Genomic DNA, 23,132 nt, shown 5'->3' on the forward strand with positions numbered 1-23,132 from the left:
CTGCCCTTCCTTACAGAACTGTAACTCCAGGGGCAAACTGCAGGGCAGAAACATTTACAGCTCTGCCCCAAAGACAAGCTTTTATCTTCTGCCTTTACTCTGACTTCTGTTTCCACGTTAGTAGTCTGTTGTGGGACAACACCGTGGCTCTTAGCTTGCAGGAATGGAGGACAGGCAGCCATGGCCTCACAAAAGGCGGGGGTGGGGGTTGGGGAGGCTGGCTCATTGAGACTCACTTTAAATAGGGCACAACCTTTTGTTAGGAAAGAATGGAAGGAATGAGTGCCTGTTTGTGACTGGGCCACATGAAATATGTTTATGGGAACAATGATAGAGATTAAGTACTTAAAAACCATCTTATAACCAGCAATGAAATCAGTAAAACCATTTTGTAACCAGCAATGCAATTGGAGGTAATTTTCTTTTTTAAACAACTGATAAAGCCATCCAAACCAAGCTGAGCTCACAGTTACAACGGCTGGAGTAACTCAGCACTCTCTGGCCTTCTAAGCCCTTTTGTACCCTATCATCCAATCAGTACGGGAAGTCCGGAAACCCAGACTCCAGTCTCTAACAAGATCTGGGATAAGTTCTTAAGTTTCTTTCTATGCTTACATTTCTGTGTATGCAAAACAGGACAATAATTGCTGACTTGCTAATATCCTGCCTTGTTCAGGTACCATGACATGATGAGTGAAGTGCTTTAAAAAAGTGCTTCCCAATTGTAGGAAGGGTAGTTTTATTAAGATAATAATCTTCATGTGCCAAGTGGAATCACAGATAAGCTTTAAGGGGAAAGAAAAAAGAAAGGCAAACTTTGGTGTTTCAATTCCATTTCCACTTGAGAAAATAACCTAGATGCTATTAAATGATCCTTTCAGCCCAAGTTGCAGGGAATCGTTTAACCTTCTTGAAAAGCTTCCAAGTAAAACTGAAAACAAGAACCAGTTCAGCCTGGCCGGCGTGGCTCAGTGTTTGCTTGTTGACCTATGAACCAGGAGGTCATGGTTCTATTCCCAGACAGGGCACTTGCCTGGGCTACTGGCTCGATCCCCATCTTATAACCAGTAGGGGGCATGCAGAACACAGCTGCTCAATGATTCTCTCTCATCACTGCTATATCTATTTCTCTCACTCTCTTCCTCTCTGAAATTATATATATATATTTTAAGACCTGTTTCAAATTTTGTTTCTCCTCTGAACATCTTTGCAGAGTATTATGGTATTTTCTCATCTTCAGGAAGAAGCGGCAGCCGGATTTCCTTTCCTGTAATACTGTAACATCACTCACAGAACCCTTCCTCTTAAGTACTTGTTTCCTTTCACATGGAGCAGGAGGACTGCTGTCCTACAGAATGGAGACATCTGCTGATGCGTGCAGGTGCAGACACCTGAAGCTGGCAGGAACCTCAAGCTCATGGCCACCTGCTCATTTCACAGCCGAGGAAACCGAGGCCACAGCAGTTCAGGGATGTGGTCCAGCTGCTGGTGAGAGAACCGGAACTTGGATCCTGACTAGACTCAGGTCTGTGGTTCTTTCTACTCTTTCCAGAAGCCGTTGTCTACAGAAAAGCTATATTCTTTTTGCTTAGTGTATTGTTTCTGGTCACAGCTCAGCTACAGACTCACAATGGATATAAATGTTGGAGGAAGAGCTGCTTGATTCGCCTTTGTACAGAGAGTCTATAGGTGGTGAGACACATACTGGACTTGCAGTAAGCGTTGATCATGACACTCTACTTAACACTTACATAGCATTCTTGTCACTGAGATATGCTTTTGAAAATAAGAAACAAACAGGAACCTCACACCGGACTGCCAATTGTCAGTTGACATGTTCTCAGAGTATATGCATTCATTTTGCCATTTAAAAACATTAAAAACGAATACAAACATACACTTCACTGAAGGATCTCAAACACCCTGAAACGTTCTCTTTCCAGGTACGGTGAGGAAGTTTCCTACATCTATTAGAACTCTAGATCAGTGTTTCCCAACCTTCTCTCATGATGAGAATCACCTGGTGGAGTTGTTAAAACACAGATTCCCGGATCCCAACTAAGAAGTGCTAAACTAGAATTTTTGAGAACATATAGGTAAAATTGCATACCTAACTTAGTGCTCTGTATATAAAATCTGTCTTAGAGCACTAGTTAAGTATACAATTTTACCTATATGTTCCCAAAAATTCTAGTTTAGCACTTCTTAGTTGGGATCCGGAATCTGTGTTTTAACAACTCCACCAGGTGATTCTCATCATGAGAGAAGGTTGGGAAACACTGCTCTAGATAACAAAAGTGGCTTGAATACTCAAGAGGAAAGACAAAACACTAATTTCACAGGGCACCTGGGATCGAATTTCTTTCTTGATGCAGTCTTTTGACCCACTGTGCGCACAGCCATGTTAACGAGGGCACTAGCTGCTCTCGGTCCCTGCGTGTGAAACAGCTCTGGTTACTGTACAAACATCGGCGTCAAGCTGGAGAAGCTCTGGGAGAGTCCACGGCCTTTAGGGCAGCCCACAGCAAGGGATGCTCCTGACAGAATGTAAGATTATCTCGGCCCTGAGCTGAAACCACGGGAGCACACGGACAAGCCGGTGGGATTGTTTCCGACGGAGCCCCTGATAGTCTGCACTTCCTCCGGAGCCTCCTCCTGCTTCCTCAACGAGCTCTGGGGAATGGCATCACGTCAGGCTTTCCAGATGGATTACGTGAAGCCATAGCTCAATGTCATTTTCAATAGGAAGCCTCATAATTAAAGGTCAAATAGTCACTTCATCTGCAATCAATCAATAGAAAAAGTACTAATACGAAGAACTAATCAATCAATGGCAAATGCACTAATAAAAGCAATGAATCAAATTCAGCATGCGTGTAGGTGCGAGCACATGAAGGAGATCAAGACAGGGCAAGAGCAAGAACAAATAAAATGAATCGAGAGTTGTACATACAAGACAGCATTCAGAAGGCTTCTCACACAAAGTTTTCACCTTTGGTTCTGTAGTTACATGGGTATCACTTGGACTGCAATGATTGATTAATAAATACGAAAACTGGATGTAATAATGAATGGTATTCATAAGCATTCTATTTGAGATGCTGAGTGTGTGTGAGGGGGTGTGTGTATGTATAAAACCACTTGGAGAATACTATGTTAGTGACTGCCATAGGTATGGGTATATATTCTAAATACCAAGTAGATATTATATAATCTGCTGTATTTCAGCTGTGTGTGTGAGGTGAAGCTATAGCTCCAAGTGAAATTACCTGAAGTTTCCTCCTTCATTCTGAAATATGAATTGCTCGCACTTATTGTGATGTTCTTTCATGTCCTGGCAGATAGAAGTTGCATCGGGCCACTGTTGTGACGCATCCTCTGTACCAGTGACGTCGGTCACCAGGAGAGGGAACATGTACTTGATCTTGTGAAAATAGACACAGTAAATTTATAGGGTGTAGCAAAGCCATTCTACAATAGCAATAGGATCCAAATGCCCCTTTGCTAAATGGGAAAAGAAGGAGGCTCCTGAGACAAGCGAAGCGGCAAAGAGGCCATTTTTATAAATGCTAGCCAGGTGTGATCAAGGCACGATAACATAGCCAAGTTGGAACTAAAGTCTCTGATGTGAGAGCTAAGGAAACAGGCCTGGGAGGTACCAGAGGAAGAGTCAGGATAAGTACTTGGGTTTTATAGTTCCAAGAGAGATTGAGTCTGTCATGTTACAGAAGTAACTAAGGATTTACACTCCATGGTTATGTAGGTAACTACACTAGTTTTGTATTGGAGAATCTACGTACCTGTTTCAGGAGAGGACACTGCAAAAACAAACAAGTCCAAGTTTCCCCAACCTTTTTCAACAAACAGCTACATCTGATTGGTGTGCAGAGCACCTACCTGTTTGTCTGAAAGTTCGTTTTCAGAAAGCATCAAGAACTGAGAGTATGGCCCTGGGATTATGGAAAGGAGAGTCAGAAAGGAAGAGGGAACAGGAGTTTTGCTTATAGAGAAGAAGAGAAGGCTAATTGTGTGCTTTGGGGGAAAGAGTTCATCCTTCAACACAGCCAACTCCAGCACAGAGAACATGCAGAAACCAAACAATGCCCCATTGGGAGGGGAGGGCCTGCAGAAATGCCATGGTTCAGCATCTGTTCGAGGGACACAGGCTCAGGAGACCCCATGTTGGGACATCTGAGACATTTGTAGGCACCCACCTCTGGACTCCCCACCTTTATAACAACCCTTTTTAGGAGACCGGGAAATCCAGACATCACATCACAATAACCACATGGGGAGAAGAGTGTCAGATGATTTCGTTGAGGTCAACCATTAAACCACACCTGTTACATGAAAATCTACAAGACAGACTGGGAATGGTAACACAGTCATAACTAATACAGGTAAAAGTAACTACTAACTAGTAATACACCTACTCGCTAGGTGCCAGGCAGCACACTAACTCTTCCGGGCCAGCTCATTTAACCCATAGCAATTTACATACATTCTGGCATGAACTGACTACCTGTTACATATAAGCACTGTGCTAGCTATTGAACAAATTTAATTTTGATCTTTACAACTGCCTTACAAAGTATTACACCACTCCATTTTATAGATGAGAAAGCTGAGGTTCAGGAGTTTAAGTGATTTGTCCAGGGTCACAAAATCAGGACTGGAATGTGGCTTTCAAAGGTCTTTCAACTTCACTTTGAACTTGATTATAAAGAAAACCAACCAACCATCCTACAATGTATGAACAGTATATTTAAAATTAGCTGAATCCCTAGATAGTAACTGCTCCTCAAAAAGTTTGTCCAATTTCTAAATCACTTTCCAAACTTGGAGAGAGGGTCAGACAAATATGATGGGGTGGTTAGCAAAAACATTATGAATTGTCTCCGTTTTCTAGGTTCAGACTGAACTTGAACATGAACAGACAGACTCACAGCACGTCATGATTCTTCCTTCTCTTCAGTGAGTCGCAAGCCAAAATGAAAAGTAGTTTTCCTACGAGTTTTTGCCAGAATGTGCCTATTAGCTCAAAGAGTTTATGAGTGATGTATATTTCAATGAAGTCCTGATTACTTAATGACTTTTAATGACTAGAAACATGGATTCTGGATACCTCCACATGTTATTGGGATAATGCCACTAAACTGGATAAAGCTAAGTAGAGAACAGCATTTTCCTTCTTGATCTATTTTTGTCCATTAAATAAATACTTATTTCACTTTAGATGCTAATCAAATTGAGTTAATAATAATGATAATGTGTTTCTTAATCGACACAACATAACATTCTGAAATGAACTTCAAATCAAGGTCAATATCCAATTAGAGAAATAATGTTATTTCCACCTTGCCCCAAGCTTCCAGAAAATAAGTTAATATTTTCCAGGGGCAACTCTAGAGCCTTTCAAAGCTGAGTTTTTGCCCATTGTGCACCCCTACCCCCAGCTTTTAACATTAACATTCCACATTGAAAACCTTTTATGAGAATCAAACATCTTACAAATTAAGCTAGATCCTACATTTTTAAACTTAGGCCCTCCAAAATTGGTTCAATCATATAATGGTATTTCAAAGCAATGGCCTATTCTCATTTTGCTATTGTCCTTTAACCAAGTGGATGATATGCCATTCCATTTAATCTGAAGCACTGCTTGAATCTCACACTCATAATATGTAACTATCTGAAGCTGTGAGAATCACTTACCCAAAGTGAGGGATTTGTGTGTAGAACAGAAAATGATAGCCACAGTGTCTGCTGGTGTGAAACCCGAATTATTCCTAGGGGCAAGAGAAAACAGTGCTTTATGAACACTTTCATTAAAAGCCTATTTAACATATACTAAATCAAACATAGAACCCACCCTTGTGTTACATCCCTTTAACCAGTTCTGGAGACAGAAGCAATTCTATGCCCAAATGTCTGAATATCTTTACAGAGAATCATTTCCGAGTCACTTCTCCTTGGAAGGGAGACGGTTTTAAAATGGATGGTGGTCTCCTAAGATCACATATGTGGTCAGCTGGTGGCGCAGGACTCCAGGAAAGTCGTTGGAGGCAGTGCTGGCTAAGTGCCGAGGCTATCACCTGATAGCAACCTGCTGCTTGACAGAGTCACTGTGTCTGCTAAACTCCTCACTCAGTGAACAATATGTCCTTTGAGAAACGTGTGGTATGAACAAAGACTCAACATCACAGGTTTTAGTAAAACATTATCATTTTTTAGGAGTGCAAGCCTCCTCTCAGGCCTCTGCATATAAACAGATCAACCCATCCCTGCTCATAGCGGAGAAAACTGAGGCAGAGCAGGCTCATGGGGCCCAGCACCCCATAGCCAGGGTGTGACCGAGCCAGGATTTAAGTTAAGCCTATGCTCTTAACTGCTATGTCCTACTACTGCCATATAAGTGTGTTAAGCATGGAAAACGCTCACTTAGCCAAAAGCCATTGAATGGTATGGGGGTTAGTACTGATGAATACCACATTCAGATTTCCTGTTTCAGATTATAAAAATTTAGAGACCAGGACAAAGGCTAGAAATGTCATTATTATCATTGTGTCCTTGACATGTTAGAGACGATTCCTTCCTGAAGAATGAGGGTGTGAAGCCACAGTGAGTCCGTTCATCCCCTATCCTGGACCCAGACAAGAGTCAGCAAATGGAAAGATGCACTAGACTCAGTAGCGTGCATACAGCTGCAGATGTAGAGCACCCTATCCAGTTTTTAAGGATCTCCACAAAAAAGAGAGACCACCATTTCCTTCAGTAAAGTCAGCCTCACATATGACTTCCATTGGGAGAGCAGTCTTCCCTAAACAAATCCCCGCATCCTGTTTTCTCTGTGAAAAAACAGGATGGAGGGAGATGGGCTGTCTCCTGCACATCATCCCTGTCCTGTTACCAGGTTGACAGCATTTAACTACCCTTCGGTCTTATCACCTCTGAAACGTCCCATGTGCTCATGCTTCCTAAACGGTCTTACTCCAGCTCTTTTTCTGATAACAACTTTCCAAACTGCATTTTTGGTGTCCCCCCTCAGCTGAAAATCCTCCATGGATTTATGTCACTTGAGTATAATAAGATTGCCTTGCCATTCCCACATTTATATTATGATACCATTCTTATTATTTATTTTAAAAAAAATTTTTTTTTGGTGTTAATCCTCACCTGAGGATATTTTTCCATTGACTTTTAAGAGAGAGTGTAAAGGAGGGGGAGAGACAGAGAGAAACATTGATGTGAGAGACATATAGATTGGTTGCCTCCTGCATGCTTGGCTCCCCTCCCTACCCAACCAGAGCCAGGGATCGAGCCTACAACTGAGGTACATGCCCTTGACCAGAATTGAACCCAGGTCCCTTCCTTCTGTGGACTGACACTCTATCCATTGGCTAGGGCCTGCTCTTATTCTGTAAATATTGTACTACGTGGCTGACATAGTCCTTGATCCCCTCATTCATCATGGAGGCCGAATGGGAAGGGAAGACAGGTATGTACTCCATAAAAGAGAAAGAACAAGGGGTGGGGGGGGTGATTTGGAGTGGGGCCAGGATTCTCTCAAGCTGGGCAGGGAGTGGGTGGTGATGGAGCACGAAGAACCCTCCTGAAGGAAACAGCTAGAGGGCTGGCCTTTAGAACAGGTAGAGACATGTGCAGGTTCTCCGGGCTGACTGCGCGCAGGGACACTGGCTTGTGACCAGGAGTGTGGCCTTGATAAGTGGGGCCAGGAGGAGGAAGAGGAGTAATCACACAGTGCGGTGTGAGACTGAAGATGATGAGGGGACGCAGGAAGAACCACAGCGGGGGCAGGAGGTGGCAGGATGAGACATGAAGACAGAATTAAGAGAATTTGTCAAGTGTTGGCCTCTGTGAAATAAATGTTGCCTCCCAAGAGATTAAGAGCACAGCCTTTTGGGGCAAATGCACCAGAAGCTAAACTCAGACCATCCTCTGCTTGGACATAAAATGGGGATGATAGTACCTGCCTCTGAGGGCCACTGTCAGGATAAAGGCCAATGTTTGCTTAGAATCTGGCATGCTGCAAATGCTTAGTACTTGCTAGTTATTTTACTGTTACTGTTGCTTTGTCAAAGGAGGAAGGATCAAAGAAATGAGAAGCTTTCAGCATGCAGGACTGAGAAAGGCATCAAGGCATTGTGGGAAGGGGGGAATGGTAGGGCCCAGTGCTGTCTGGGAGGAGCCTAGGAGCTGATGTCCAGGTGCACGGAATTGGAAGTGGCGAGAGGGAAGAGTGTGTCCAGGAAATGTGGTGAAGGGAAGAAGAGGGCCATGGGAATGTGATTACCTAGAGAGGGAAGGTGCAGCAGGAGAAACAATGGGTGAGGCCAGGTCCTCAGAGAGGCCCCAGAGGATGAGACAAGGGTTTTAGCCTCTGAGGGGTGGTTTCCTCTGGTCTGAGCTGGGAACAGAGAAGACAAGGTGAGTGAAAACTACAGAAAATTTCCAGGGGAAGAAGTGGAAAATGGAGGCAATTTATATCAGAGATTTTACTTTCTATGTAAAGGGTGAGGCACTTCACTCATCCATAGAGAACTGGAGGTAACACAGAGGCCTGGGAACCTAAAAAATTAGAAAAGCTTGAAGTAGGCAGATCGGGAATAGAATGTACGGTCAACTATGCGTGAACGAATGCCACCTTGATTGCAGACCATGCAGCGTAGCCAGCAGGGCTAGGTGGACTGCCCCAGCCAGTCTGGGGCTGCAACCCTACAGAGGCCTTTCCTTCTAGCTCTTCGCTCCCTCGTTTATATCCAGTGGTTGCTGCATCTGGATTCGCGCAGTTGGGTTTTCTTCCCAGAGTCTGACAATACCCTCTTTTTTGGGGAACTTGGCTTTGCTTAGTATTTGTTCCTTTCCAGATTAGAGCACATTCCCAATGTGTCTACATCTCTCTGGCCAAGAAGGCGCTGGTGCGGCTGCCACTGGCCAGAGCAGCGTGCACAGTGGCTAAGGAGTATGTCTGCAGGGACGTGCTGACGCCCCTGCCCCTGCTCCAGGAAGCATCATAGCCGGGCCCACACTGGGCAGTGACAGGCCTGATTTAGGCGAAACTGGCCTGTGGCTCTGCTGACACGATCTGCCGTCAGGAGGGAGGATCAGTAACAAGTGGAATATTTTGTTTAAGGTTAGAAACAATATTCCCCTTAAACAGGGCTGGCCTCTACCTATTTAGAAAGTAACAGACCACTTCACATCTCGGACCTTGGGGAAAACCAACAGAGCGGTCACTCACAATGTTGCTGATGCTGATGGGTAACCACAGCAGGAAATGCTGACTGTTTTCTAAGCACTTCGCTGTCTGGACTTCTTCTCTGGACAGCCTCCTAAGGTAGCTAGGATTATTGCCGGGCTTTTTCCACAAAGGGAACTCGAAACACAACTGCAAGTCACACAACTAGAAAATAGGCTGCCCCACGTCTTGGAGGTAAGTTTACCTCTGAGAAGAAAATTATTAAAAAAAAAAAAAATTCACCAAAGAAAAACCAACCAAACAAAAACCCACCATCAATGTAGTGGGTGAGAGCTGCTCTCTTGTTAAGTGACCTTCCCTCAGCCATACTGTGCTCTGCACTTACACGGTAATGACTTTCAGCGGTTAGCATCTCTATTGTGTCTGCTCACACTTTTGAATCACATTACTATTTATTTTCTGATTCGACCTTATGTCTTTTTAATATTTTCTTTTTATTGTGGTTTTATAATTCTTTTGATCCCTCTGGCCTCCTTTGAGATGTTTATTTCCTTTCCTTCCCATCCACATTTCCCACACAGCATTTCGTTTGCCTCCCTCTGTAGTCCCCACAAAGGAAAACATGTCAGAGGTTTTACAGGGAGAGTCACAGAATGTGGAGCAGAAAAGCTCCTCAGAGAGTCCCGTGTGAGTGCTGTTAGAGGGAACATCCACGTGAAATGCTTTCCTTTGTTGACCTCTGGACCTGTGCTTTGTTTTCACTCATTTTAGGAGGTGACCTCCTCTGTCATTAGCTGAGCAGCATAAAGAGTTGCCCAGAGCTCTGTGGCTCCGCTGCCTCGTCTCTGAAATGGTAAGAGACTTATCATTAACCACAAGGTTGTCTTCCTTCTCTCCCTCCCACCCTGTAGAGAGAGGCCCATGGAGACCTGGGATTGAAAATGTACGGAGATTAAAAGACCTGCACAAATATTTGAATATTTGTTTTCTTCCTTCTCCCTTGTTAATGCTTTCTTTTGTCACTCTAGTGACATTCTAGGTTTCTATTCCTGTTATCTGCTTATCAAACTGTCTTTTATATATTTTTAAAAGGCTCCCAATGACTGCTTTATTTTTCTAAGCCTTTTCAACAATTTTATTCCTTAACTTTGACAGCTTTCCAAAGTTGTAGAAAGTGTAGGTCACCATGGACAGCTGAGTTTTGGGTTGATGAATAAACTCTCATTTTCTTGCATCCAAAAGAATGTACTACAAAACCAGAAATGCTAATTCCCTCTCTTTCATCATTAGTTCTTAAAATAATATGTTATTTTGGTATAATAAATGTTATTTTGGTATAATAAGTATTCTGTAGTAGCTAACATTTAATGAACACTTACTATATACTAGGTGTTATGCTGAGGGCTTTGTGTGCATATTATTCAATTCTCCAAATGCCCTAATGAGATAGTACTACTACTATCTCCTTTTTATAATTGGGGAAATTGACAAAAGTTACAGTTACTATTAATATACTATTCTATAGACAGAGAGGTAGGAACACACTCATACTCTCAAATATATTTTAAACACTTGGAGCCAAGGAGGCTCACATGCCATGTCCATTAGGCTAAGCGGCATAAATCAGAGAGCAGAATATTGCAGGGAAGTTGGATTTTCTAGGTGGGTCTCTCCAGATTAAACTAAACTTCCATCCTCGGAGGTCAGTGACATTGTACAAAAAGTCTGCTTTCCATGCTGAGACTTTTGTGTCCGAATAACTGTATTGGATTGAGATGTACTGAATTGATAAGGGGAAAAAAAGAAAAAAAGAAAAAAACAACAACCCACAGGCCACTTTCCCCAGTTTTAAGTAGAAAGGAACAAACAGTGGGAAAAGAAAATTAAATTCAACAGCATATAACCCATTGGGTATTAGTTCCAATTTTTGGTGTCTTTGATTAATTTGTGTGTGTTTCTGTGTAAACCTGAAGAATTCAGTTAAATATTCTCTAAAAATTCCCTAACCAAAAGAAGTGTTATGAATTTTTAAAGAACTTGAAGTAGTTTATTTAGTGCAGTAGAAAAAGCATGGGCCAGTGCTTTTGGAAATGTCAATGGCAGTGGATTTCAATGCTGGGTGTGCCATCTGTCATCTGATTTTGGGTAAGTTACTAAACCAAACTGCTCCAAGAGTGGGCTCTCATCTGCAAAACAGCAACAAAAATGCCCAGGATCATAGTCTTTGCTGTCAGACTTACAGGAAATAACCATGCACAATCCCTAGCACAGTGCCTGGCCCTGAGCAGGTTCACTAAATGTTGGTAATTTTCATTCCTCCAATAAAATCTCCAGGCATTATAAGGCTCTCAGCATGGGGGAGGAGGGGAGTGAAAACCATCTACTAAATCTTGTCCAATTGCAAATCCCCAAATGTTAATGGGATATTTGGGGCTACACACCCATTACCCAGGAGCACAATTACAGTCACTCCATGGTCTTGTTTATCAAAGAATGTGATGCCTGACACAGGGCCAAGCACATTCAAAACCCAATAGAACTTCAGTGAAGGCAGAACAAGGCAGAACAGAAGGGTCTTGAAACCACAGGCCTTATGAAAGTCCAGTCTGCTTCAGGCTGAAAATCCTCAGTTTTCATTCAACTATTTGTGATGTGACCAGTCCTCCTGCAGCAGCCCCAATAGTGGCTATTCTGTGTTTTTCAAGAATTTGTCAGTCCCTCACTCACAGGCATGGCATCCTACCTAGTCTGATAGGACAGGTGGAGTGGCCCGATGATCACTCTGCCACAAAGACCAGCAAAACAGCCAGTGAAGGGCACATGCCTTTTCTGAGGTGCACTAACAAGCCATTTGTAAAAAACAAAACAATAACAAAAAACCACTTTTAAAATAGCTCCAACTCTCAGGCTTACCTAAATGAGTCACGTTTTCTTGGTAACTCATTGGCTCTAGGCTTTACTGTTACTCATAAATCACAACACAGGCTTGGTAAGAATGCTTGAGGTTACACAAATCAGGAAGTCTTTATTGACTGTTTACAATCAGCTCCTGCTGTACTGAGTGCCATGGGCCAGCTGCCTAACACGAGGCCTGAGCCCTCTGCTGCCCCGACACTAACAGGCCTCATGAAGGGAGCCGGCCCCTCCCTTGTGGCGACTCACTGCATCACCTGGCATCCAAGGGGCTGGCAATCTGTCCCAAGCTTACCGTTCCAAATAGCATTACTTTTAAACTCCCTGTACTCCTATTGTCCCAGCGTGCTTCGGTGTGTGTGTGTGTGTGTCCCCCACATCTGCATTGGTGTTTCTTCTTTCACTAAGAACCCCCTCTCTGCTCTCTGTTTGCTGAATAACTAGCCATTCTTCATGACCCAGATCAAACCCTATCTCTTTCAGGAAGCCATGCTCTGTTACTGTCTGTGGAGGTGCTTTATTCTTTGAATGGACTAAGACTGGCTTACTGTGCCACTCAGGACAGGTAGTTATCCATGCATATATCTAGCCTGTAACCCACTCAGGATCAGAAGTCTTTCTTATTTCTGGCATTTGCAATGGTAACTTTCTCAAACCAAAGGCTTACATAATTTCTGATGTTAGACAAAGGTATAGAGACCAATTATGATACGGGGACAGCCTTAGCAAAGGCAAGGCATGAGAACGCAGGAGGTTCTTTCAAGGGACAACAAAGCCTTTACCTCAACCTAAAACTTGGCAGCAAGGTTGCCAGTGGTGGTTCATGGGACTGGCCTTGCCTTATCCCCCTTCCCCTCCAAGTGAGCTTCACTCTGCGGGCTCTGGATAACGAATGAAACTCTTGGAATATGAGCACTACTGTCAGAACTCTGAGTGATTTGAAGCAGTATGAAATGCACTGAGAAGTCAGGTCTGGAAGTGAAAATACCAGTAAGATTTCCATTGCAATAGACTAGGGCATGAAGAGGTAAAAACTCCTGAATGAGGGAAGTGGCTTTGGAAGCACAAAAAGTATTCCTAAAGTAGGATCAAGAGATTAAAAAAATAATAACGATGTGAAGGGTTCTAGCCTGAGTACCTCTGTGGATGACGGTTCCATTAATACTAAATAAACAAATGAGAGAGAAAGAGAAAGTGTTGGAGAAAAAGATGGAGCCCATTCTGAACATCTTGAGTGTGAGCTGTTATGATGACAATGGGGTGAAGTTATCTAAATGGTAAGGGGTGAGTCATGCTGGAACTCAGGACAGACAATGAAAGGGCAGGTCTGTCTCTACATTCATCAGCTCACTGCTCGAACCAGTTGAACGGAGGAGCTCCTAAGCACACGATGTGAACAGAGGGGACAAGGGCCACGGGCAGGTCCTTTCCTCAGGTCTCCCCTGGGGGACAGCAGGAGCAAGGTGGAAAAGAACAGCCAGGCGGGCAGGAGAAAAACTGCAACAGCATGGTGGCACAGAAGTCAAGTCAAGAGCATGCATCTTCATTTAGAAAAGCACAACCAACAAAATATACCAAATCACTTACCTTGTTGAAAAGATGAAGGTTAGAAGCATAAAACCCAGCTGAATAGAAAATACTGGGGAGAAAAAAGGATTGAGTCTACATTAGCACTATAAAAGCCGTGTCTGTAGCATATTTACTGGTATGCTTAGTTTGATCTGAAACTAACGGGAATTCAAATAGAAAAACAAACAAGCATAAATTGCTGAACTAATACAATCATTTAAATTAGTGGGATTCAACCTGTTCTTATTGAAGATATCCCCAGATGCAATCTATGAGGTCTACTACTCATGGCAAATCTAAAACCTTGTTTGATTTAAGATTTGGTTATTAAGTTTGTACAGTTTAGAGCCAACTGGCTTATACTATGAATATTTATAGCACATAGCGTAAGTGTGGTAGGACATAATAAATATTTTGGAATAACTCATCTTGATTTTTAATAACATAAAATTCTTTGATATTACAATTACCAAAAGTTGTCTTTGGTATTACAGGATAAATAGAACACAATATTTCTTTTCATTTCATTTCTTTTTTCTTTTTCTTTTTTGGTTAACAGTCCATGTTTGAATTATTTACTACATTTTAAAATATTGTCCTGAGCTCTGCTGGTGCCTCGATTGAGGCTGAGAAGTAAAAAAACAGCCAGGATTAAATGACCTTTAAGTCCAGACTGGCGTCTTCTGTGGTTAAAGAGTAGGGACACCCCCCCCCCCTCCTTTCCTGCCATCTCTAGTTTGGAGCAGAAGTCAGCAAAGTTTACTTAAAGGGCCACATAAAAAATACTTTAGGGCCCGACTGGCATGGCTCAGTGGTTGAGCATCGATCAATGAGCCAGGATGTCATGATTCATCTCCCAGGTTGCAGGCTCCATCCCCAGTGTGGGGCAGCAGGAGGCAGCTGATCAATGATTCTCTCTCATCATTGATGTTTCTCTCTCTTTCCCTCTCTCTCCTCTCTGACACCAATAAAAATCTTTAAAAAAAAAAAAAAAACACCTTTAGGCTTGAGGGCCATATGCTCTCTATGGCAACTATTCCGTTCTACCTTCTAATTGAAAGCAGCCATAGATAACATATAAATAAATTTTTGAGCAGAGTGCATAACTATTTTATAGTCTGCCACTTCTTATAATGAAATGATATTACTTTGGGTATACTGTAATAGGAAGATGATATAAATATTCACATTTCAACCGACTGTTATAAAATAATCGTATATAAAAAGAGAGAAGTATACAATTATCTGTTATGCGGTGAGGCGTAACAACCAACAGTGTAATGCCGGGATCACAGACCTGCAGGAGGGTGGGGAAGTGAACTACAAGCAGGCGGCTGAGAGCTATAGGAGGGGGCAGGGCAGCAAGCTATGAGGAGGTGATGGGCAGAGGGGTGGCGGGGGGGAGAGCTACAGAAAGGCCGCAGTGACCTACTGGTGCACAGATTCGTGTACAGGGTACTAGTAGTATATATTAGAAATCCTACTTTTGATTTATGTTAATGAATAAGAGTAGCTCAAGTTATAATAATATAAAATTGGCAAAAAGTGCTCAATCTAACATTTGAATTGGACAGATATTATGACTTCTTTCACCTGGCATCAACTTTTGCAAATCAGACATAAAAGGTCATAGGAGAATAAGAAAATGAGTATTATTACTGATGTTTTTATAAAAAAACAGATGTACTTGGTAAAGTCACTGAGCACATTTAATATGAAACTAAGTATTCTTTTCTAATCAAATTAACATTAAATCGAATGTAGGGAACACACATGCTATGCTCTGCTATTGAGGGGACAGCAAAGGTCTCCTGCCTCCCACTTACTTATGAACAGTATGACCACCAGGCTGAACTTATCCAGGTCAATGTTGGGGTTGGAGAACGTGCCGCAGAAGGTGGTGTAGATGATCATGAGGAGCACACTGCTGCTGATAGCACCGAAAGGAGGCTTCGTTCTTTCAAGCCAGTCCTTGATGTACCTTCGGACGATCTGAAACACAGAGATCAACAGGTGGCCTCTTTTCAGAGATGCAGGGAGTGGGATGGGGCATCTCAAAGCGATTCTGACAGCAGGAAGGCTGAAAGGAAAGAGGGCAGTTTGGACGATGGCCACAGTGGATTTCAAAGCATCCCTGCCACCCACTCTTCTCCTGGGGAACTTAACATTTGTGGTGCAGTTTCCACTGGTGTCCATAATAAGAGTATGTTTCTAAGTGCATTCAAACCCATCCTTTATCACGCCAAATGCTCTTTGCTAGCTGTCATCAAGACATGCCCATTAAGCCTCCCCAAAGTTTATCTCCTCTGTTCATCCTAATGGATGTGTGTAATTATCACAGTCCCCTTTGCCTCAACAGACAATTCGGAGTGCGACTTTGGGAATCTTAAAAATCTGACATCTTCAAGAATTTCAAGACAGCAGATAATAGAAAGTGATCCATGGAACATATTAATATTTAAAATGTTAGCAACGCACCAGAAGTTTTTAATTAAATTATAACTCATGCTTGAAAAGCAAAAGTGCATGTGTTGTGGGAGCTTAAATAATTCAAACTCTGAATATCTAGAGTTTTTGTGAAGCCAAAGACAAATGCCATTTGCATGCTTTCAGAATCCCAGAATTAACACTTAACAATGAGTAAACCTGTCCTACAAAAAGGGTCAGTGAAATAGAAAGTTATAGAGCAATCCTTTCATATTTTAGAACCAAATCAGATATTTAAAATCGGGACAGTCTGAAAATTGGTGATAATTTTCATTGGGACAGAAGCGTGAACCACTATTTAAAACCCTTCACTTTTGAAAGAAGCTGAACAAGCCCTATAATAGGGACCCCAGTTGAGACATATTACGTTTTGAGTCACTCATTATCCTGCATAATTGAACATGAGACTTCACAACAGGCTGAATTACCATGATCCATTAGCAATAATGAGGTCAGGGGACTTCTCCTGACAAGGCTGATGGGGTTCTGGCATCCTCCGCTGCCACTAAAAAGGCTTAATTTGCCAGGGGGCATACCTTCACAGGTACTCAGGAACAAAACAAACCGCTCTCAGAACAAACCTTTGAGCAAATGGCTGTTCAATAAACCGTGTCTGTTCTCCCGGACTCAGTGAGTGAAATCAGTATTAGTAAATGGAGTCCTGGCAGAGAGCTGACCGCAGGCACAAGGCAGAGAGAGGAAGCTCGGGTGGGGTGTGATGAAGGGAAAAGAGTGTCAGTGGTCAAGTTTTTAAAAAAGTAGATGTTGTAATTAAATTTATAGTTGAATTTATAAAAAATTATGTTGCTATTGTGCCGAAACCGGTTTGGCTCAGTGGATAGAGCATCGGTCTGCGGACTGAAAGGTCCCAGGTTTGATTCCGGTTAAGGTAGGGGTGTCGAACTCAATCAGAGAAGGGGCCAAAATCTAAAATCCAGCCTAAATCGCGGGCCAAATGGTTTACTGAACAGTCATAAACTGTCATTGTGATGGAAATGCAGCGGAGTGCAGTGATGACAGCGCGGTGCGGGCCACATTGCAAGGCCTGGCGGGACAGATTTGGCCCGCGGGCCTTGTGTTTGACACATGTGGGTTAAGGGCATGTACATTGGTTGGGGGCACATCCCCAGTAGGGGGTGTGCAAGAGGCAACTGGTCAATGTTTCTCTCTCATCGATGTTTCTAGCTCTCTATCCCTCTCTCTTCCTCTCTGTAAAAAAAAAAAAAAATCAATAAAATATATATCTTAAAAAAAAAGAAAGTTTTAAAAATTACGCTGTTGTTTTTGAGAAGTGATCCCAAACCACAGTAATTTATCTAGTGTTCGTTTCTTTAACGTTACAGTGTGGTGAGGTATGGTGAAATGAGAGCGGCCTGTCACCCAGTGCTAGGTACTGATGTATTAGAATGGTGTGAATTTTGGATAATAGAGTTCAAGGTACCCAGATGGTCCATGTTCACATGTTACACTGTGTGTATGTGTGGTGGTAGTGGGGGGCGGGGGCGCACGAGGGCTGCTTATTCTAAGGCAAGAGGAACTTCACTTAAAAGGTCACTTCAGCTGAAACCGGTTTGGCTCAGTGGTAGAGCGTTGGTCTGCGGAATGAAAAGTCCCGGGTTCGATTCCGGTCAAGGGCATGCACCTTGGTTGCGGGCATATCCCCGGTAGGGGGTATGCAAGAGGCAGCTGGTCGATGTTTCTCTCTCATCGACGTTTCTAGCTCTCTATCTCTCTCCCTTCCTCTCTGTAAAAAATCAATAAAATATATATTTTTAAAAAGGGTCATTTCATAATCTATTGTGTTAGGTAGCATAAACCTGGTAGATGCCCAAATTTAGCACAACTCAACTCACTTAGGAAGGAAAATAAATGGAAATGACATGGAGATACTAAAACTGATGTTGTCCTCCAATCTTGTTTGAAATAAAATGATTAAAAACACAAAGATCTCTCTGCAGTAGGTTAGTATAGCATGTATGGTTCGAATTCCAAACATAAAAGTATCTTTCTTTTCCACCATGGCCCCTCTGACAAAATAAACAAATACATGTGAATTAGAGATAGCCTGAAAGTCAAAGGCATTTTCAAAGCCCAGACACATTTCTAATCGAAGCAGCGTTGGACTTGGTTAGCCTTAATCATCTCTTTCTTTGTTACAAGGTGCTCAGGGGCTCCGAGCGGGGATGCCGCCTTCAATGTGGCAAGCACAGGCCCCTGAGTCCTCCGTCCCCCTCCCTAAAATGTGTTTCCTCTGAACCCGTCAGCACTTGGACCTGGACACTTACTCTCAATAAAGAAAACAACCAGCACTTGGGGATTGGAATGATCGGCAAGGGAGACAATACCCCTAGAGGAAAAACGAATCGTCTTTACTGTTTTCAGTCTTACGGTGATATTTATCTGTGTTTTCTAAGTAAACCAATTTATACCTTGCCAGGCTCTATAGAGCTTTTCCATCTTCCTCTCAAATTAAATTCACAAAGCAGCTGTGTTTGGCCTGTGTAGCCAGAAAAGTGTTAAAATGCTTCATAAGCGACTGGGTGAAGTAGAACCGCTATTGCCGTAAAGATTGATTTGGATATAAACTCCGGGAAACCTCTCCTTCTCTTAGTTCAGCCACTTTCACTTTCCATACATTCTCCAAGTGTCAAGAATCCAGGTCATGTTGTCATTCCCCACTTCTCTGCTTACGGGGATGTTTTTAACCCTACAGGAAATAAGGCTTTGCTTGAGATGCTCAGCACAACCTGACAGGTGCCCAAGAATTCCCTCTTTTGGGGAAAAACAATATGCAGACAAGGGGAAAGGCACTCTGATGAGGGGGCCAGTGTGTCTCCTCAGAATCTGTGCTCATTCGTTTGCTCTCAGCGCTCAGGGAAACTCAGGCATTCAAAGCCACATCACAAATTCTCATGGACTTGCCTGCCTTTTCCTATGGAGAGAGAAGGGGAAAATCTTCCACAGCTTTTGATTTTATTGTCTCACCTTTTGTATTTGATTTTCTTTATTTTAAACTAAGCACCAGTGACGGTTAAGGGGAAACTTGAATCCCTGTCTCCCCGTACTTCTAACAAGTTGAGCACATATCAATTACTGCAGGACCCGCACAACGCACACTGGGAGACAAACACACCTTAGGTGACAAGTGCCCATATTTAGAGATAACCAAGAGATGTAATATGGATCACTCTAGTTTCCGTTTCGGTTTTTCCTACCCGTGGTATTTTCTTGCCTTTTCCCCTACTGATGTTTATATCTATTGTATAAACTGATTTTTGAGTGGGGATATAAGGTGGGTAATTTTTCATGTTAGGTCTGAATTTTAAAATGTATTTTTTTCTTCAAGGTGGCTTCAGATTGTTTTTCTAATTTTTATCCTCTATTCCATTGACTCCATCAATTTTCATAAAGTGTTTTGTTTCTTCATTAATATTCTGTTGAAATGTATAGTTGGGATATCAAATCAATCAAATCCTATGTATATTTTGTAAAAAGTATACTTAATAAAAAGTATAAACAACAGCCAAAACCAGTTTGATTCAGTGGCTAGAGCGTCAGCCTGCGGACTGAAAGGTCCCAGGTTCGATTCCAGTCAAGGGCATGTACCTTGGTTGCGGGCACATCCCCAGTAGGGGGTGTGCAAGAGGCAGCTGATCGATTATTCTCTCTCATCGATATTTCTAACTCTCTACCTCTCTCTTCCTCTCTGTAAAAAAAAATCAATAAAATATATATTTTAAAAAAAGTATAAACAACAATAATAAATGAACATAGTAAGCACCCATCATCTACTTTTTGAATATTCTTCCCCACTATTACTTCATTGTTGTAAAGAGAAAGGTCATAGAGATATTATCCTGCTCAGTTTACTGCTGAAAACACTGGCTCGCAGAGCCCAAACAACTTGCATAAAATGTTCCAAAGCTAGTTAGCCAGCTGAGCAGGAATATGACTTTTCTCTCCTGAGGGGTCCCTAGTCCATGGAGCTCACCCTCTGGTTAGAGGAGATAAATAAAAAGCAAAAACAACAAACATCAAGAAGCAGATACTATCCTGTTAGGCAGAGGTTTACACTGGACAATAGCGAGCAAGGTGGGGGCCGGGGGGAGGGGGAGGAAAGGTCTTTCCTTTCTGAGAGGGAGAAGGTGTTCCAAGCACAAGGACAACGATGCAGTGTCTAAGGCAGGATTTGGCTGGCCTGTTTGAGAAGCAGAAGCAAAGGCAGTGAGCCCCGAATGCAATGGGCGAGGGGGAGAGTGCTAGGGGAAGTAGAAGGGGCTTGAAAATATAGGACAGGGTGGAATAACCCTATGAGGAAGTCGAGTGAGACGTCTAGGAAGTGTTGCATGCCATTTTACATCTGGGCTCAAGCATTTAAAACAAAGTGAGACCAGCTATGTGGTTTCTCTCTAGCAAAGCTGGAGACCCGAGGGAGATGCTGCTGGGGACTCGGTGAAGGTAAATTCAGAGCTGTCTTCAGGTAATCTTTTTATACAGCTCACACGCTACGATGGAGTGTGCTATTAAACATACTTATTATAATAGAGTCTCTGCTTCCAGGAGGTGCACAGATCAAGTATAATCTCCCCTGCTAAACATTATGCATCAAGATACTGGGGAACTGGAACTGGGGAGACAGAGCAGGTGGGCTGTACGTCAGAGGGCATCTCTGTAGCGAGTTTTGAGGAATGAGTAGGAGTTTGCTGGCAGGAAAAATGGGACAGTAAGATGAAAGGCATGGGGCCTTGAAGGGCCTAGTCGGGGGCGGGGGAGGGGGGGCGCAGAGGCTGCATATGGCAGAACAGGAGTGTAAAGGAAGGGGTGGGAGGTGCCTGTGGAGAGGCAGGCTGGGCCAGAGGACAAAGGGCTGTGTGGGTCACACAGCAATAGGCAGCAGGGAGCAGCAAGATGCTTTAAGGAGAGGAATAAGCTGGTCTGGTTTGTTTTCAGGACCACCCCATAGACAGCAACGACCTTGGGTCGGAACCTGAAGGGGCTCACAGCAGAGACAGGTTGGGAGGTGCATTTAAACAGGATAGGATGAAGGTGTCGATGTGAAGATGTCAGGCATAATATTTCTGAGGCGGAAATGGGGGCACTGCCTGCCTGGATGGAATATAGGAGGGAGCGGTAGATGTAAATATAGGCACTTTGATACCTAGAGTACTTTTAAAGAACCATTTGCACTACCTTTGGTTACTTTTATTACTTTATAATTTACTGTAATACTTTACTATTGAGCATGTAAAGGGTAAGAAATTTAACAAATAATTATTCTCTTTTGCTAACTCTTCTTAATTATATAAATCATATAGCCATTTGCATTAAAAAAAAACAACAAACAAACAAACAGGTAAATGACTGACAAGGATATTTTCTTTGTCCATATGTTTTAAGCCGAACATTTATTATTAACAGACATATTTCCAAGATCCACTAAGAGAAGAATGTATGAGCCCTGGCTAGTATATGAAATTATTTTCAGAACCAAGAAAAGAAGTATGGGTTTAAACTAATACTATCCACAATATAAACTGTCTAGATCTGAGGAGGGCAGGTAGGTATTGTTATGTCTCTATAAGATACAGCATTTCCCTCCCTGATCATAGAACTCTCATTCATCCCCTCCCTCCCTCATTCTTTCATTCAGCATATATGTATTGGGGGACTATGCTCTGGGTATGTAATGGTAAGCAAAACAAATATGGTTCCTATACTCATTATAGTCTAATCAAGGAGACAAATAGTTAACAGGAAAACAAGTGGTAAGAAAGTAGTGAAAAAGGACAAGAAAGAAATCAAATGAGGTGCTGCAATAAAGACAATCAGGAAATCAGATAGGTGGTTCAAAGAAGATATGAATAAAGAGTCAAATGAACAATGAACTGGGGTGGGACAGTGGGTAGAAAGACACTTTAAATAGAGAAATTAAGCAGGAATTGAGAAAAAGACAGGAAGGCTACAGTGTAGGAAATGTGGCAAAGAAGTTAGAGAGGTAGACGGGGGAAATGATATTTATTCAGATTCCTGTTCTGTGATCAGCACTGTTCAAGTATCAATCATATTTAATCAAATTGTACTTGGGAGTGCTTTAAAATCCTTCCCTCTTTTCCTAAATTCAGTCCCTTTTCTAAGTACAAAATGAAAATAAAACTAAAAGATCAGTGCCTATATGGTGGATGCTGTGATGAGCCACCCAGCTCCATCCCTTCAGGAATGGGCTGCTTGCTTGGCTGCAAGATCTCAGTTGAGCTCTTTTGGAAGTTGTTGCTGAGCGAGCAGATTCACCCAAGGTCACACCTCCCATGGGGAGTGGGAGGGACAGGAGATCAAGATAGGCACTCTGGAGTACGCAGGACAGTCTGGGGGTTCTCTCAGCTCCAGGGCACCCCGGGGATGTGTTGAAAACACCGCAGGATTGAGTCATAGTTCACCTCCTCATCCTGTCCTTCCTTCATCCTCCTGAAGGTGCTGAGCCCCAGGGTACTTCCACACATGGAAACATTGGTCTCAGTGTTTATTTCCCAGGGACCCTAACCCAAGATAGCTTGTAAATACTGCATGTCTGTATATACACAATTTTTTATAGTTAATATTTCTAAGAGTTGCCTTCTGTGTAGTATTTGTAGGGAATTTGATAGTGATTGTGATGACAGATGCTATGGAGTACTTACCTGTGTCAGGCTCTTTAATGACAAAACCTTTATACACATCCCCATGTCATTGGATACCTTTTAAGATGGGCATTATTATTATGTAATTTAATAAGTGGTTAATCTGGAGCTAAGGAGATCAAATGATTTGCCAAAGGTCACACAGCAAATAAGAGGTAGAACTAAATCTAGAACCTACTTGTTCTTAAACCCAGCTCTATGCCCTTAATCATCCAAATATATTCTTTCCTAAAACTCGCTCATTTAGTAGCACATTAAATTTTGTCATT

The 23,132-nt window shown here is 42.5% G+C and overlaps 1 protein-coding gene across 5 annotated transcripts in view; it reads right to left on the bottom strand.

Moving 5' to 3' along the window:
* SLC10A7 (solute carrier family 10 member 7) overlaps positions 1 to 23,132 on the bottom strand; it is a 189,001-nt gene that overhangs the window by 15,818 nt on the left and 150,051 nt on the right. For 3 of the 5 annotated variants that reach the window (XM_036423867.2, XM_036423866.2, XM_045576286.1), the window contains 3 exons: positions 15,529 to 15,694; positions 13,721 to 13,772; positions 5,716 to 5,789 (listed from right to left, as the gene is read on the bottom strand). In XM_036423867.2, coding sequence (XP_036279760.1) covers positions 5,716 to 5,789; positions 13,721 to 13,772; positions 15,529 to 15,694 — 292 coding nt within the window. Of the gene's footprint in view, positions 1 to 2,359; positions 2,782 to 5,715; positions 5,790 to 13,720; positions 13,773 to 15,528; positions 15,695 to 23,132 lie in introns of those variants that run through there. The other 2 variants (XM_045576285.1, XM_045576284.1) reach the window with 2 other exon arrangements.

This window comes from Pipistrellus kuhlii, unplaced genomic scaffold, assembly GCF_014108245.1.
Source record: "Pipistrellus kuhlii isolate mPipKuh1 unplaced genomic scaffold, mPipKuh1.p scaffold_m20_p_8, whole genome shotgun sequence".
Classification (NCBI taxonomy): domain Eukaryota; kingdom Metazoa; phylum Chordata; class Mammalia; order Chiroptera; family Vespertilionidae; genus Pipistrellus; species Pipistrellus kuhlii.